Source organism: Protobothrops mucrosquamatus, unplaced genomic scaffold, assembly GCF_001527695.2.
Source record: "Protobothrops mucrosquamatus isolate PMUCROS unplaced genomic scaffold, P.Mucros_1.0 scaffold141, whole genome shotgun sequence".
NCBI classification, from domain to species: Eukaryota; Metazoa; Chordata; class Lepidosauria; order Squamata; family Viperidae; genus Protobothrops; species Protobothrops mucrosquamatus.
This window is the reverse complement of record NW_015386507.1, coordinates 501,031-516,124: the sequence shown is the minus strand read 5'-3', so window position 1 is coordinate 516,124 and position 15,094 is coordinate 501,031. Positions and strand designations below refer to the sequence as shown.

At 66.7% G+C, this 15,094-nt stretch overlaps 3 protein-coding genes across 3 annotated transcripts; 1 reads left to right on the top strand and 2 right to left on the bottom strand.

The window, feature by feature from the left end:
• Window positions 1-253: 253 nt before the first annotated feature.
• On the bottom strand, window positions 254-3,920 carry SLC25A11 (solute carrier family 25 member 11). Its single transcript, XM_015813161.1, has 8 exons — window positions 3,847-3,920; window positions 3,586-3,738; window positions 3,287-3,493; window positions 3,102-3,192; window positions 2,819-2,909; window positions 2,370-2,469; window positions 2,054-2,105; window positions 254-442 (listed from the first exon to the last, which is right to left on the bottom strand). Exons 1-8 carry the CDS (start codon window positions 3,918-3,920, stop codon window positions 287-289), a joined length of 924 nt encoding a protein of 307 aa, XP_015668647.1. The 3' UTR covers window positions 254-286.
• Window positions 3,921-6,831: 2,911 nt separating this feature from the next.
• On the top strand, window positions 6,832-11,270 carry RNF167 (ring finger protein 167). Its single transcript, XM_015813189.2, has 9 exons — window positions 6,832-6,908; window positions 7,345-7,425; window positions 7,513-7,629; window positions 7,796-7,883; window positions 7,971-8,061; window positions 8,655-8,760; window positions 9,128-9,221; window positions 10,629-10,709; window positions 10,915-11,270. Exons 2-9 carry the CDS (start codon window positions 7,366-7,368, stop codon window positions 11,268-11,270), a joined length of 993 nt encoding a protein of 330 aa, XP_015668675.2. The 5' UTR covers window positions 6,832-6,908; window positions 7,345-7,365.
• A 1,317-nt stretch (window positions 11,271-12,587) lies between these two features.
• Window positions 12,588-15,063, bottom strand: PFN1 (profilin 1). Its single transcript, XM_015813193.1, has 3 exons — window positions 14,886-15,063; window positions 13,610-13,802; window positions 12,588-13,006 (listed from the first exon to the last, which is right to left on the bottom strand). Exons 1-3 carry the CDS (start codon window positions 15,015-15,017, stop codon window positions 12,909-12,911), a joined length of 423 nt encoding a protein of 140 aa, XP_015668679.1. The 5' UTR covers window positions 15,018-15,063; the 3' UTR covers window positions 12,588-12,908.
• Window positions 15,064-15,094: the final 31 nt, after the last annotated feature.

Genomic DNA, 15,094 nt, shown 5'->3' with positions numbered 1-15,094 from the left:
AACACACGGAAGGTCTCGGAGGGGCAGTCAATTCGGATCATGATTGCTTTTACTCAGTACAAAGCAGAAGAGAGGTGGTTGCTTTCTCTGCAGCCACCCTGCAGCGGGCCCAGGGCCCATGCACGCCCCCTCCATCAATAAATAGCATCCACCCCCTCCCCATCCTGGGAGGGGCCAGTCCGTGCTCTAGGACTGGTGGGAGGAGGGAAGGGGGCCTTGCCTCGCATCTGCCCTCGGCCGTGTGTGTGTGTGTGTGTGTGTGCTGGCATGGGGGAGCCGGTGCCCCTCAGGTGCCCAGGAAGAACTTCCCGTAGAACTTGTTCATCTGCTCCAGAAAGATGAAGGTCAGGACGGTGTGGGGGCCGAGGCGGGCATAGTAGGGCGTGAAGCCCTTCCAGAGGCTGAAGAAGCCTTCGTAGCGGACAACCTTCGCCAGCACGTCCTGAAAGGGGTGGGGGGGGGAGAGAGAGAAGCCCCCCCAAGGGCATGAGCAGAACAAGGAAGCAGCCAACCTCTTGGAAAGCCCCTCCCCCCCAAAATGGACAGGGACCACGCAGCTGCCCCACAAAACACCTGGGAGATCTTTGGCAGAGGCAGCCCTCCGTCTGAGCCTGGGGGGGGGAGGACAGTGCAGCAGCCAGCCAGGATCATCCACAGCAGGCGTGCACAGCTGGCCTGGAGCCCCACCACCAAACACCCGCAGTGCCCGTTTCCCCCCCCCCAGGACTTTGCTTCTCCCCAAGGCCTGCTAAAGTCCAGCAACCCGCCATCCTGCCTTGGCTGGCTTGCACAACCAGACCCCTCCCCCACAAAGAAGCAATACACACAGGTAAGGCACACACAGCGCCTGCGTCACCCTCCCCCCAGGCCGCCCCCCGCTCCCGAGAGCCTTGGCTACACTGACCCGCCCCCCGGCTTATCTGGATCTCGCAGGTTCTGTCCTGCTCCCTCACCCGGAGACCGGCCGGGGAAAGGCCTGGCGGAAGCACTGGAGCAGCCCCAAGGCCCCTGGGGCCAAAGCCAGCCAGCCAGCCACGAATGTCCCCCAGAGAACCTCCAGGGCAACGTCCTTAACGGGAGGGCAATTAAAGGGGGACCCCAAGGGTCAGCCCTGGGATTAATTCCTCCATATTTTCATTCACGACAAGACGGAGGCAACACTTATCAAACTTGCAAAGGGTTGAGGTAGTCAACATCCTACAGAAGAAAGAGGCTAAAGCTAACACCATTTTTTTTTTGCTCAAAAAAAGAAAAAGAAAAAAAAAAGGAAATCCAATGTATGGGGTGGGGAGGACTGCGCTTGGTGGCAGCACCTCCAAAATCATCTTGAACAGCCCAGCAGTTTTAGGCTGTCTCGACAGAAACTGAATTTCCAAATTGTAGATTCTTCCGGTGGATTTAAAACATAGAAAAATGGGATTGGAACGGACCTCGGAGGTCTCCTGTGGTAGGAGATCCTGTATCATCCCAGACTTTCTGTGGACTTGACGGGATGGAGGTACGCGATCAGAGTAGTAGAATAAGAGAACAGAATTGGGCCGGGCTCCAGCGTAAGCATCCCACGGAGCGGGCAGGGGGAGGGATTTCAGAGGTGGGCAAGCACCATCAGAGGCCGGAGGGCCTTCCCTTGTGGAGGGTGAGGGGTCCTGAGTTCAGAGCAGATGGGCGCCAGGAGCCTCTACCCCCCCCGAACCCTCTCTCAGAGCTGACCCAGAGGGGCACCACGAAAGGTGCCTTGCAGAGACCCACCTGAGGGTGGTTGGGGGGGCTTCTGCGGGCACCGTTTCTGGGGCAGGAGGACCTGACTGGATGCAAACTTTTGAAGAGTGTATCCCAACAGGGGACGGAGGGAGCAATTTCCTCGTGGGGCCCCCCAAAGGTGTGTCCTTCCTGATCCCCTCCGTGATGCGAGTCTCAGAGGCCTCAGGGACTCTGTTGCTGCTGCTGTTTCCTGACTCACGAGGAGCCCCATTGTGACAGGCAGGTTTGCAGCTCTATCCCAGACACAAACCAGCGCAGCAAGCGCCACCCGGGACAGGCTGACCGCACTCACCAGTCCATTCCGGTACTCGGGCTTCCCATCGATCATCCGCATGTTCTGGATCCTGCAGAAAGGCAGAAGAGGCAACGGACGGGCTCAGCCGGAGTGGGGGCCAGCTGCAGACCCCGTGCCCGGTGGCCAAGCCAGAGCCAGCCCTGCCCCAGGCGCAGTCAGGAAAGACGACCGAGGATTTCCGAGGGGCACCTAGCGCAGAGTTTCCCAACCGTGCCAGCATGCGCTGCTCTAGCAGATTTCCCTGGGGGGGGATTGTCACCCCCTCCCCACTTCATAATACACCCCCCTGGGTGAGATGCCCCAGGAGCCCCACCTGGTCTTGGCGATGTCCACGGGCATGGAGGCTGCCGTCGTCACCAACCCGCTAATCATGCTGGCACAGAAGTGGCACAGGATGTTGTCTTGGAAGTACCCTGGAGGTGAGGCAAAGGCAGGGGGGGCTGTTGCTGCTGCACCCACCCCAGGCAGCGCCAACTGTCCGGGCCGAGCCTCTGCCCAGGAGCTTTGCCTGAGGGAGGGGCTGCTCAGCTACAGCGGGGGGGGGGGAGACCGTGAAGCCCCCAAAGAGCCTTCCCCAAAGCTGCTGCTGCTGCTATTGCAGGACCACTGCACACACACACACACACACATTCCCCATCAGCCCCTCTCGGTGCACCCCCGGCTCCAGTCTTACGGCCAGGCGAAGACGGCCTGGGCACACGGACCCCCCTCCAAAGGGCCGACCCTGGAAAGGCTCCTGGGTCTCAGCCTTCACCCACCTACCCGAGTCCAGGAGGAACTGCTTCGACTGGGAGTAGGAGGCTAGCTGGGCTGCGTTGACAACCACCGCCCGGGCCATGGTGGGCACGCATCCCTAGGGCAGAAGAGAAGGGGGGCGAGAGGGCAGGGCTAGGCTCCCGCAGGGAGGGGGGCAGGGGGCCAACGGTGGTCCGGGAGGGGGGGTGAGCAGCGAGGGGAGGAACCGGGCAGGGCCCCCAAGAGGCCACCGGGGCTCCCTCCCCGTCCCAGGCCATCCCAGCCCCCCGGCCCGCCCGGGGCCGCCTACCCTCCAGAGCGTGGGGACGCCTTCCTCGCGGGTGATGCGCAGGAGGGCGTTGAAGACGTTGCTGTAGCCGCGGCGCTGCTCGGGGGGCAGCCTGCAAGGGAGGAGGGAAAGAGTGGAGCGGCTGCCGCCGACGGCGCCCCCCGCCCGGCCCGCCCCCCCCCGCCCAGCCGGTCCCCCGGACGCACCTGCCGTCGGCGGTCATGCGGATGAGGGCCACCTCGGCGGGGGTGCCCACGAAGGCCCCGGTGGCGCCGGCCGTCATGCCGATGAGCGCCTTGAGCAGGAAGCTGGGGGGCGTCCCGTCGGCGCCCGTCAGCCGCTCGAAGAGGACGGTGTAGATGCCCAGCCGGGTGGTCGTGTAGGTGGCCTGGCGGAGCAGCCCGGCCGAGAGCCTGCAGGGGGCGGGGGGGGAGGAGAGCAGCCGTCAGCCCCCGCCCGCGGCCCCGCCCCCCCCGCCCGTCCGTGCCCCCCGCCCGCTACCCACCCGGTGTAGATGCCGCGCAGCCCCTCCTGGCGGAGGATGCTGCCCACCGCGTGCAGGCTGGTCCGGTACTCGCGCGTCTTGGCGCCCTCGCCGCTCAGCTGCATCCGGTTCTTCACCAGGTCCAGCGGCTGCACGAACACCGTGGCCGCCATCCTGCGGGGGGGGGAGGGAGGGAGGGAGAGACGGCGGTCGCACCGGGCGGGGGGAGGGGCTCCTCCCGGGACCGCCGCCGCCCCGCCCCTCCCGGCGCGCGGCGCTCACCCGGCCAGGCCGCCGAAGAGGAACTTGACCGACTTGGGGGAGGTCTTGGGCTTCCCCGGCCCCGACGCCGCCATGCCGGCTCCGCTGGCGCCGGGATCAAGGTGACTCGGACCGGGGTGCGCGCGCACCGGAGGGGCCGGGAGGGGGAAACGGAGGAGCACGGAGGATTATGGGCGTCGTAGTCCGGGGCGCCGAGACGGCTGCGGCGGAGTCACGTGGGGAGGGCAGGGGCGGGGCCGAGTGCGGAAGGACGGAGCGGGACTACAACGCTCGGCATCCCACGCGCCCGCGGGGCCCCGCCCCTCCCGCTGCGCAGGCGCGGGAGGACGGGAGGAGTCTACCCCGCCCCCGCTCGCCTCTCGCGAGAGCTCCGCATCTTCGCGGAGCGAGCAGGGCTTGTAAACAGAGCGGCGGGCGGCGGGCGCCCCTCCGGGAAGGTGAGGCGGGGGGGCAGGCGGGGGGGCTGCCGTGGCTCCTCCGCGGGCGGGTGAGGGGGCGGCGCCGGGGGTCTCTGAGCCTTCCCGGGCGCGGCCGAGGCGGCGGAGGGGGAGGCGGGGGCGAGCCGGGCAAGGGTCGCCTCCCCCCCCCGAGTCCCCCTGCGCCTCCCTCCTTGGGGCGGGGTCCGGGGGAGGGGTCGCCCCTGGGGGAGGGGCCGGGGAGGAAGACCCTCCCGGGGGCTCCTGGGGGGGGCAGCCGGGCAAAGCTCGCCCCCCCCAAGCAGGGGCCGCCACGGGGCCCCCTTCCCGGAGGACGCAGCCGTCCCGTGGGGGGGGCGGCTGCGGCACAGCGGAGGCAGGAACGGGCAGAGCCCCCCCCAGGGCCCCCCTCCCCCCCAACCGGTTCTTCTGGCTTAGGCGGCGCCGCCGACTCCCCGGGCGGGGCGGGGAAGGGCCGCCCAGCGGAGCCCCGGCTGCTCGAGAAGGGGCTCCGCCGGGGGGATCCTCGGCTCTGCAAGGCCCGGGCCGGAGGAAGGGGCTCGGCGGGACGGCAGGACCCCTCCCCCGTTGCCCACCCCGGAGGACGCCCCCTTGGCTTGGCCGCGCTCAGCCTTGGGCTTTGGGAACTTTCCCCGGTGTGGATCCCCGTAGGGCAGCCCGGTCCTCCCCACAGAGGGGGGGTGTCCCCAGCCTCGTTGCAAGGGTGGAGGGGGAGGAATCAGGGGACGGTCAGTTCAAAGCAAGCAGAGGGGACCCTGGGCCCAAAGACCCCCCCCCACCGCAACAGAAGGAAAAGCCGAGAGCGGAGACCCTTCAGCTGACCGGGGGGGGGGGGAGGTCAGAGGAGAGGGAAAGGGGGCGTCCCGGAGGGGGAGGCTGCAGAGGCAGGAGCAGGCAGTGCCGGCTGACTCAGCAGAACGGCCCGTCGAACCCCGGTGGACCCCTGGTGTCAAGTGCTTTGCTGAGACGCGAGGGGCACAGTCCAGGGTAGTTCAGATGATCTCGGAGGGGCCCTGGGGCATAACCTGGGCAAGTAAAGTGTCCAGGGAAGGCGCAGGTGAGCCGCTAAGGGACAATCTTCCTCCAGCCTCTTCAGGAAGGCCAGAGAAGGGCTGGGGGGGAGGCGATTATGCAACGGAGACCCATTCTCAGCTGCTCCCCCCCCCATGCGCCTAGATGGCCAGGTGGAGCGCAGGCCCACCCCCAACCTGCCTCCTTGTGGGGCTGAGCTGAGCAGAGAGGTGGAGGAAACCTCCCTGGGATGGGCCTGGGCATCCTCAGCGCCCAGAATGCGCGCCCCAACTCAGGGACAATTGGCGCTTCCTTCCATGAGACGTCTAGCCATGTTGCGGCTCATTTGGATTGGGGGGTCTGTGTGCGAATCCAGCCAGTTGTGGCTTAATACTCCGTACTGCAGCAGGACCATGGTTTAGCACAGGGATAGGCAACCTTGGCCCTTTTATGGACTTCAACTCCCAGAATTCCTGAGCCAGCCATGCTGAGGGGAAAGGGAGAGGTTTCCAAGCTGAGCTATGCTGGCTGAGGAATTCTGGGAGTTGGAGTCCACGAGTCATAAAAGAGCCAAGGTTGCCTATCCCATTTAGCATGATGAGTGGAAGGCCTCCTTTGGCCTGGCTGCCCTGGAAAGCCCCTGGCAGCCGGCCTGCCAGCGTCCAAGGGAGCTTGTTGGGTGTCCAGGGTTCTAGTGTCCGGTGCCCCTCAAAGGAGGAAGCCAGGCGGGAAGTAGATGCGGCTCCAGCCCTGAATTCTAGAAGGGGCAGTGCTGATCCTGACTCTTGGGGGGGGGGTGTGGAACAAGCAGACTACTGAGAAGCAGGGAGCAACTCGGGGGGAGGGCACCACATGGCCCCCGGCCTTTTGTACAGGGCTGACCCTTTCCCTGGGCCCGCTGGACCCTGAGGAAGCTCGGCTAATCGGAGGGGCCTTCAGAATCGGCCGAAGGAAGGGAGTTTCCGATGCAGCACAGAGTTAATCCTCAGAGACTTTGCTGGGCAGAAAAGGTCCAGGGGGGGCTCCAGGAGGGAGGGGGCTGCTGAGCCCACCCTAGATGAGCAGCTGAGGCCAAAGGCCACATGAGCTGGTCCTATCTGTGGCAGAGCCCTCCCCCCCTCCCTCCCTCCATCAACCGGGTTGGCACTGGGAGGTCTTTTTTGCCCGTCAGCAGTTCTTTGCCAACTTCTCTGGAGGTCCTGTGTGCTCCCGGCATGCCAGAGCTGAATGCCAGTCTCTGTTGTGCCGCGTGGGCAACAGGCAGCAGCGTTGGGCGGGGGGCTGGCGGGTCCATGATCTTCGTGAGTTCAGGCGGACGAGGAGGCGGCGCACGGGCAAGAGTGCCTAGCAGGATAAGCAGTGCTGCTAGTCCCTGGTGGGGCTGAGAACCCGGCTGGTCTGGCGGGCACCTCCCTGCCTGAGAGTCAGCTGGGGGGGGAAGAGGCAGCCCCTGTCGTTGCCTGACGGGCTCTGCCACCTTCTCCTAGGAGCTCCGGCTGCCCCCCCCCCAGCTTCAGGATGCAACCCAGGCACCTCCTGCCAGCCGCTGCGGTCCTCGTCCTGCCAGTCTGCCTGTTGTGGGAGCTGCCGGCCGTAAAGGGCTACATCCACGCGGTGAGCTCCCCCCCATGCCCACCCAGCACAGCCCGGGGTCCCTTTCCCTGCCACCTCCTGAAACGCTGGCTCTCACCACTAGAGGGCGCTTGGACCATGGCAGGGCCCTTGCAGAGCTTGGCCGGCAAGATGGCCTCCCTGTGGCTGGGTTGGGGCCGCTTTGCCACCTGGGGGGGGGGGCTGCTTCCCTGCCACGAAGGGGCTGGTTGGCGCCCAAAGCTGCAGCTGCCTGAACAGCTGGCACCCTGCAAACTGCAGAGAAGAGAGATTGCAGCAACAACGGGGGTGGGGGGGGGGTGGTGTCCCAAGGTCGACTGCCTGGGGCCGCTGAGTGGGTGGAAGGGGCCCACGGCTGCAGCCAGCACACCTGAAGGGTGACTGGACGTGCTCCCTCCCTGCTCTACTCCGCCCCTTTCACGTTCTCCTCCCTCCTCAGGTGTCGGACCATAACACCAGCATGGAGTTCTCTGACCTGCCGGCCATTTTCGGCTACCCACTGTCCCGGCAAGGACTCGTGGTGGGTATCTGGGCAGGTGGAGAGGTGTCCCCGCCCTCCCTCCCTCCCTCCCTGCCCCCCTCCCTGAGCTGCCTGCCTCCCCTGCAGGGTCTCCTGGTGGAAGCCAGGCCGGCCAACGCCTGCCTGCCCCTCGAGGCGCCTCCGTCCAACAGCAGCGTCTTCATCGCCCTCGTCCGGCGGTACAACTGCAGCTTTGATGTCAAGGTGAGGAGCCGGGGGGGGGCGAGACCCTTCGCCAGGGTTTCTACACTGCACTGGCCGAGCCAAAGTCCCAGGCTAGGGAGATGTGGGCAGAGCCTGGGGGGGGGGGCTTGTGGAGAAGAGGTGCTGGGGGAGCTGCCTCAGCCCCCCCCCTTATGTCCCCTGGCAGGTCTACCATGCTCAGCAGGCCGGGTTCCTGGCCGTCATTGTCCACAACGTCGGCTCAGATGATCTGCTCAACATGGTCTGGGAGGATGGTGAGTGGAGGCAGGTGGCTTCACTCGGGGCCTTCGGGGGGTCCCTCCGGCTCCTTCCCCCCCTGACCGCCCCCCTTCCTTCTCCAGACCAGCTGCGCAGGCGCATCACGGTCCCTTCCGTCTTCACGAGCGAAACGGCAGCCACCTACCTGCGAAGCCTCTTCACCTACGAGAGAGGGTAGGCCCCGCGGCACAGGTGGAGGCGGGAGGCCCTGGGAAGGACTGGGGGGCCCAGAATGAATGGGCTCCCCACAACTGGCCTGACTCTGGCCCCCCAGCCTGTGTGGAAGCGCCAGGGCTCAGCGCGGGGTTCCGACACTGGAAGAACGGGCAAAGAATAAAGGCGCTGGCAGACGGCACTCGGGTGGATTCAGCCACGGTGGCTGCAACGTAAAACTTAGAAAATTGTGCAGATGCGAAGGGCTGTGTGGTTCCCTGCAGCTTGGGGTCTTCTGGCTGGGGTGGGGTGGGGGTGTAATTTGTGAAAGGAGCCGTTTCAGTTCCTGCGTCTCTGAATGTCGGCATCCTCTGTGGACAATTCAGGCTGTGGCCTCAATTCCTCCCCTCAAACTCCCAACCCTCCTTGCAGCCTTTATGGGGAGCCCCCCCCCAACCCCAGGGCCTGGCCGTGGGTAGGCAGCCTCTGTGATGCAGCCGGGACCGTTTTTCCGAGGCCGGATCTGCTTGGGAATCTTTCCAGGAGGAGGGGGGAGGGGATCTCTGCCCTCTGCTCCCCCGGGGGCCTAATGCTTCTCCCCCCTTCCTCTGCAGGGGCCACGTCGTCCTGATCCCCGAGTACATCTTCCCGCTGGGCTACTACCTCATCCCCTTCACGGGCGTGGTGGGCGTGGTGATTGCCGTGATGTGCACCATCCTGGTGAGGGATCACCGGGGTCCGGCAGGGAGGGGGGCCCGAGGGGGGTTGGGGAGCTCAGTTCCTGGCTCTTGATTTTGCACCCAGTAAAACTCGGGGTGCCCAGTGCGGGCAGGGCAGCGCCCCGTGCAGCTCGCCTGGGTCAGGTGGTGGCGGGGGACTCGGTGGGATGTTGATAGGTGGGATGTTGAGCTGGTCCTGTCGGCTCCTCATTCCCAGAGACGGTTCGCTTCTGCTCTGCTTTCCCCGTGTTTTGAGAATAGCCCCCTCCCCCCCCCGTTAGCATTTGTGCCCGTGTGCGTGTTCAACCCCCCCCTCCCGCAACCCCCCAGTAAGATTTGAATCTGGGAAAGCTGCTCCTGTGTGGCAGATTGTTCGGTGTGTCCAACATCGGAAGAGGATGCGGAAGGACCGGCTGTCGAAGGAGCAGCTGAAAAAGATCCCTGTGCACAAGTACAAGAAAGGTGAGGGGGGGGGGACTGGGGACCTGCCTTCCTCCACTCACCTTGGGCACCCAAAATAACCTCTTGGGGGGGGGGCTGAGGGGAAGTTGGCTGACCCAGCCAGAGTGGGGCCCACCTGGCTGCCCTCGTTCCTCTCTGGCCATGCGCTGCAGCAGAAGCAGCCCCCCCTTCCTGACTGCAGCAATGCTTCCCCTGCCCCCTCCCCTCCCCTCCCGTGCATTTTCTTCCTTCCCTTTTCAAGCCTGGGGGAGCGGCTGGCATCTTCCAGACTTTGGCCTCAAGGGGGGTGCAGAGACAGGCCTGTCCCATCCTGGGTGGGGGGAGGACTGGGAGCCAGGATAGCCCCCCCTCTCAAGCTGACCACTTTTGTGTGCCAGCCTCTTATCTTGAGCCCAGAAATCTTTGGTATGGCTGCGGGGGGGGGGGGGAGGTGAGTGGGCTTTGAGCGAGCATCAGCTGCCTGGAGGGGCTTCTTTGCCCCCCCCCCGCGCTCAGCTCCCTCCTGCTCCAGGTGGAGAGAGAGACGCCGCTCCCTTCTCTGCTCCGCTGAATTCGGGGCGCCAATAACGCCCCTTCCCCAGCCGTGGAAGACCCTCCGTGGGCCCGGGCCAAGGGAAGCCGCGGGGCCCCGCGCTCCAGGCGAGGTTTACGGATGCCCGCTCGGAGGCAGAGACCCCCCCCCCACCGCCGCCGTTTCCTGCCGGTCTTTCAGCAGCAGCGCCGGGAGCCTCCCGGCCGGAGACCGCCCGAGCGCCGCCTTGGCCGGGGGGTGGAGGGGCAGGAGGGCCGGGCGGGCGGCCGGGGGCTCCGGGGCTGCTGCTGCTCCAGGCCGGCCTCCGCCCCCCCCCCCCCGTCCCCGCTCTCGTTCCTTCCCGCGCACCGTCGTCCCGGAAGGCCCCGCCCGATCTCGGCCCGGTCCGGCGAGGCAGCGGGAGGGCTGCAGCCGCCGCCTCTCGGCCCTCCGCGGGAGAAGGGGGCGGGGCGGGGCGGCTGCGGGGCCGCGGCGTCGGGCGGCAGGAAGGAAGCGGCGGCCGCCCAGCGCAGCGCAGCTCTTGCCTTATAAGGCCGGGCGCGCGGCTCTTTGGCAGCTCCGCCGAGGCGCCCTCCGACCGCTTCCCTTCGCGGGCGCTGCGAGCCGCCCAGCCCGGCTTCCTGTTTTCGTGGCCCGCAGATTCGCGCGCCCACGTGCGTGGAAGGGCGGCAGGCGGAGACCGCGGGGCTGCCCCTCCCTCCCCCGCCCGCCCTGCCTCGTTTGGGGGAGCAGCCGCCCGGGACCCCCACGCTCTCGAGGGAGGGAGGGAGCCGGCCCACTTGCGCCAGTCTCCGGCCACCGAGGGGCGCAGGCGAGCGCTGTGGGCACATGAGATGGCTGTGGGGGGGCTGATGCACCCCGTCTTCCCCTCCCAGGGGACGAGTATGACGTCTGCGCCATCTGCCTGGAAGAGTACGAAGATGGGGACCGGCTGCGAATCCTGCCCTGCTCCCACGGTGAGATGCGGCCGAGGGCTGGCCGTCGGTCTGCGTGAGGCGGGGGGGGGGCAGGCTCTGGGTCCAGCCCAGCCAGAGGTTGCTGGGCGTCTGCTTTCCTCGGGCAAACAGCTGGCTGACGACCCGTGGCCCGGCCGGGAAGGCTGGTGGGGCGACGCAGGGGAGGAAGGGGGTGAGCCTGGACCCCTTTGTACCCCCCCTCCAGCCTATCACTGCAAGTGCGTGGACCCGTGGTTGACCCAGACCAAGAAGACCTGCCCGGTGTGCAAGCAGCGGGTGATCCGCTCCCCGGAGGACTCGGACTCGGAAGGGGAGGAGGAGGGCACCGACCCAACCGTGCCCGGCCAGAGCGAGGAGAGGGCACCGGACTTGGGGCACGAGGAGGAAGAGGAGGATTCGGAGCGCACCCCCTTGTTGCGCCCCTCGCCCAGCACAGCTGTGGCCCCCCCCTGCTTTGGCAGCATGGCCCGGTCGGTCCCCTCCAGCCCCCAGGGGCTTCTGGCCGAGGGTGGGGAGGAGCCGCCCCCCAGCCCTCACTCACAGAGCCAGCTGCTGGTCTAGCCCACCGCCCCGGCTCGGGTGGTTTGTGGCCCCACCTCCTGGGGGCTGGCAAACCCCCTCCTCTCGGGCGCAGGTGGGAAAGGCTGCAAGAGAGTCCTTTTGCACCCGGTCCGGCTTCCAGGCTTTGTAACTTTGCAGGGCTGGTGCAAGGTCCTAGTTCTTGCACGCTCCCCCCTTGGTGTGGAGTAGAAGATGCGGGGTCTTCGTGGCGCAAGAGAAGCAGCAGGTCCTCCCTTCCAGACCCCCCCCCCTCCAGCCTGGCAGGATGCTTGGCAAGGTGGAGCAGCGTCCTGGGTGCCAGACGCCCTTCTTTGGGCTGTTCCCCAGCCCTTCCGCAGACACCGTCCAGGCCTCCTCCTGCACTACTCCTCTGTGCACTGCCAAGCGGGAGGGCCTGGAGCAGGTCCCTAACAGTCTGGGGGATGATGGGTAGGGGGCCCTGAACCGTTGCTGCGCAGGCAGGCTTGGCTTCCTCTATGCTTCCTTGGCTGGACCAGTTATGTGCCAACCGAGCCCTTTCCCCCCCCCCGGGGGCAGCCCTTCAGAAAAGGGGGTGAATAGTCTCCCTATCATGCTGCTGCCACCTGGGTCTTCTGCCAAACACCTGAGGGATTTTTACTTTTAGCGACTTTCAGCTGATTTGGGCAGATTCTGCCAAAGGACAGCGGGGGAGGGGCACAGCAAGGGAAGGAGCAGGCAGCCCGCCACTCAATCAATAAAAATACAATTTACATTCAGTTGCATCCTTTTTTCTTTTTTTAGCAAAAAATGAACCAAAGATGAAACTGGTCTGAGCAAACTTGGGAGAGAAAGCCCTCTGCGTGTGTGTGTGTGGGGGGGGGGGGGGAGAGCAGAAGTGAGCATGGGAGGAAAGGCGGGGCCTGTGGCCACACACCTGGCCGGGCTGCTTATTTGGGAGAAGCATGGCTGCTGGACGGCTGTGAGGTCAACAGCAGAGAGAAGCCCCCCCCCCCCACTTTGCCAGGAACGCCACCCCAGCAGGTCCTGGTGCCGGGGAGCTGAACACCTCTGGCTCCTGGCTGGGGCCGGCCCTACTTTGAACTGGCCACAGAGGGTGACCTGTTCGGCAGGCCGAGGCTGGAGGGCAGCTCCCCCATTGTCTGCACGAACAAGCAGGCTTCTGTCCCAGCCCGATTGCTTCAGCATTGTTCTCCCCACAGAAACCAGGCCCGCTCTCTGGGGCTTGGGGGGTGGGCAGGTCCGAGGGGACGGAGATGGAGGGGGGGGGGACACGCTCGCCGCTTTCAGAGAAACTCCATGTTAGAATTCAATTCGTTTTTTTATTTTTTCTTGTTCCAATATAGTTTTCTTCGTCAAAAAAGCTACACCTTGTAACAACCAGAAAATTTGGCAGCAATAAGGATTTGTGGTAGAAAAAAATGGCAAAAAAGAAATCGAGGGCAGAAGGGGGGGTTCGGGGCAGAGTGGGGACATTAGAAAAAAACAGGAGAAGCGGAGGAAGGAGAGGCCGTGAGCAGGAAAAGTTGGAATAAGCGGCGATCGTGTGCCGGGGTTGGTCCCGCAGCGGCCAGGCCGGGCGCCCCGGGCGGTCGCTGCCGTCTTGGACATCCTCACACCGTTCCATCAGTAGTACCACAGATGGGACCAGCAGGCGGGTCAATACTGCGACCGTCGCAAGTGGTTGGCCATCTCGTAACATTTCTTGTTGATGCAGCCGCCGTGGACGCCCTCCTTGCCCATGACGAGCACGATTGCTGCGGGGGGGGGGGGGGGGGGGGGGGGGGGGGGGGGGGGGGGGAGGGAGAGAGAAGCGGTCAGTGGCAAAGCCAGACAATTGGGGGCAAGAGCTTCCTCCCCCCAAGGGGAGCTTCCTCCCCCCCTCTGCCAAATATGGGATGGGGGGGTCAGCGATTATGGTGGGGGTTAAAGAAATTGGGCGGACAGGAAGATTAGAAGAAGTCATTCGCGGTTTAGAGACCTAGACAGATCCAGGCTGTTGGGGGGCAGCTGTGGGTCTGGAATGGGGCACTGGTTAAGAGGGGTGGGCCAAGGGGGTCTGGCCAGCTACAGTGCACGGGAAGATTCTGGGTCAGGATGGCCCATGCTCCTCTGCCCCCCCCCACGGGCTGGTCTTGAGCCAGATTATGCCCCTTCTGGGGCTGAAGACGGGGGCTGCCTTATCTGTGGCGGGGGCTGGCTGAAGCCACAGCTGTCCGCTCCCCTGCCACCCCCCCACCCAAGCGGCCCAGGGACCCAGGAGCCCCTCACAGCTGCCGGGCAGGGAAGGAATGCGGCCCCTCCCCGCGGGGAAAGTTGGGCAGCTGCGAGCGACCTGCCCCTCCCCCCCTCTGACTCACTCTTGTTGGTCATGGCGGCGGTGATGTTGTAGGTGGGGGCCCCGCCGGTGCTCTTTGTCCGCAGGTCCATGGTGCTCTCCCCGTCCATGTGCAGGCTGTCCCGGATGACGGAGCACTTCTGCCCGCCCAGCGTCAGCCCGTTCACGAAGAGGTTGCTGCGGTCCTTCCCCACCAGCACGCTCACTTCCGCCGGCTGCAGGAGGGAAGCAGGCGGGGCTCAGTCGCCGAGGCTGCCGCCCCCGCCCCGGGCCCCCTGCAATCCGGGGGGGGCTTAGGGGAGCCCGAGAGCCCCAGAGCCTCCAGCCCAGCCGGCCTCCGCCCAAGGCGGCTTGACTTCCTCAGCCGGGCCCTCCCCCTGCCGGGAAGCAGAAGCGGCGGGCAACGTTTCGGGCCCCAGGAAACAGCTCCGAAGGCCCGGGAGCCCCCCGGCTCCCCTTAGGGGAGCAGCCCCCCCAGCAGCCCCGGGTCCCAGACGGATCGCGGCCCCCCCTCTGCCCGGAAGGCGGACCCCCCCGTCGGAAGCAGCGGCTTCCTGCCTTGCGCTGCCCCAGACTCGCGCCCGACACAAAGCGCCCCGGCTCCGGGCTGCCGGGACAGGAGGCCGGACGGCTGGCAGGCGGACGGCCATCCGGCTTCCCCTCAAGCGGCCCCGGGGCCAGGAAGGCCGGCCCGGAAGCGCAAGGCAAAAAGGCCCGCACGGAACCGGCCCTCCCGCCCCGAGCGAGCCCGGCTTTGGGCCGGGGAGACTCGGCGGGCCTGCTGGGCCCCATCCGGAGAGAGCAAAGGGGGCCGGAGGGGGCGGAAAGCCCCCACGCGGAGGGACTTCCCGGACAGGAGGGCCGCTTCCCCTCCCCCCCCCGCGGCCCTGGGGCAGCCAGGCCGTCCAGCTGTCCGGCCCGGGACCCCCGCCAGGCCCCTCTCCGCGCGGTTGCAAGGCCGGACTCGGGCTGAACCCTCCCCGCTGCCCCCCCGAGGCGGCTCGTAGCTCCAGAGTCGCCCGAGAAGCGGAGAACGCGGCGCTTCCGGCCTCCCCTCCCCCCGGGCGCCCTTCCGCTAGGCCGGGTGGGGGAGCCTCCCGGCCGCCCTTTCCTCGGCTGGCGCCGCCCGGGGGGAGAGGGCCGCGGGGCTCCCCGGCTTCTCCGCCGCCCCGCCACGCGGAGACCGGGAGCAGGCGCCCCTCGAGGGCCGAGCCGCGGGCCTGGGGACGTGGCACCGGGGCGGGGGGAGGGGAGGGCGGGGGCCGTCCGCGAAGGCCCGGCCGCGAGGGCGGCGCGGCCTGGGGCTCCGATTCGCCCNTGCCCGGGGCGGCGGCCCAGACGGAGGGCGCGTCCTTGTAGCCCACGATGGCCGCGTCCTGGCAGGTGTTGTCCGCCATCAGGCTGTCGATGTAGCAGCTCCAGCCGCTCATGGCCGCAGCGACGCGCACACGGCTCGGGCGCCGGAGGAGCGGGGCGAGGCGGCGGAGGCGGAGGCGGGCGCGGGGCC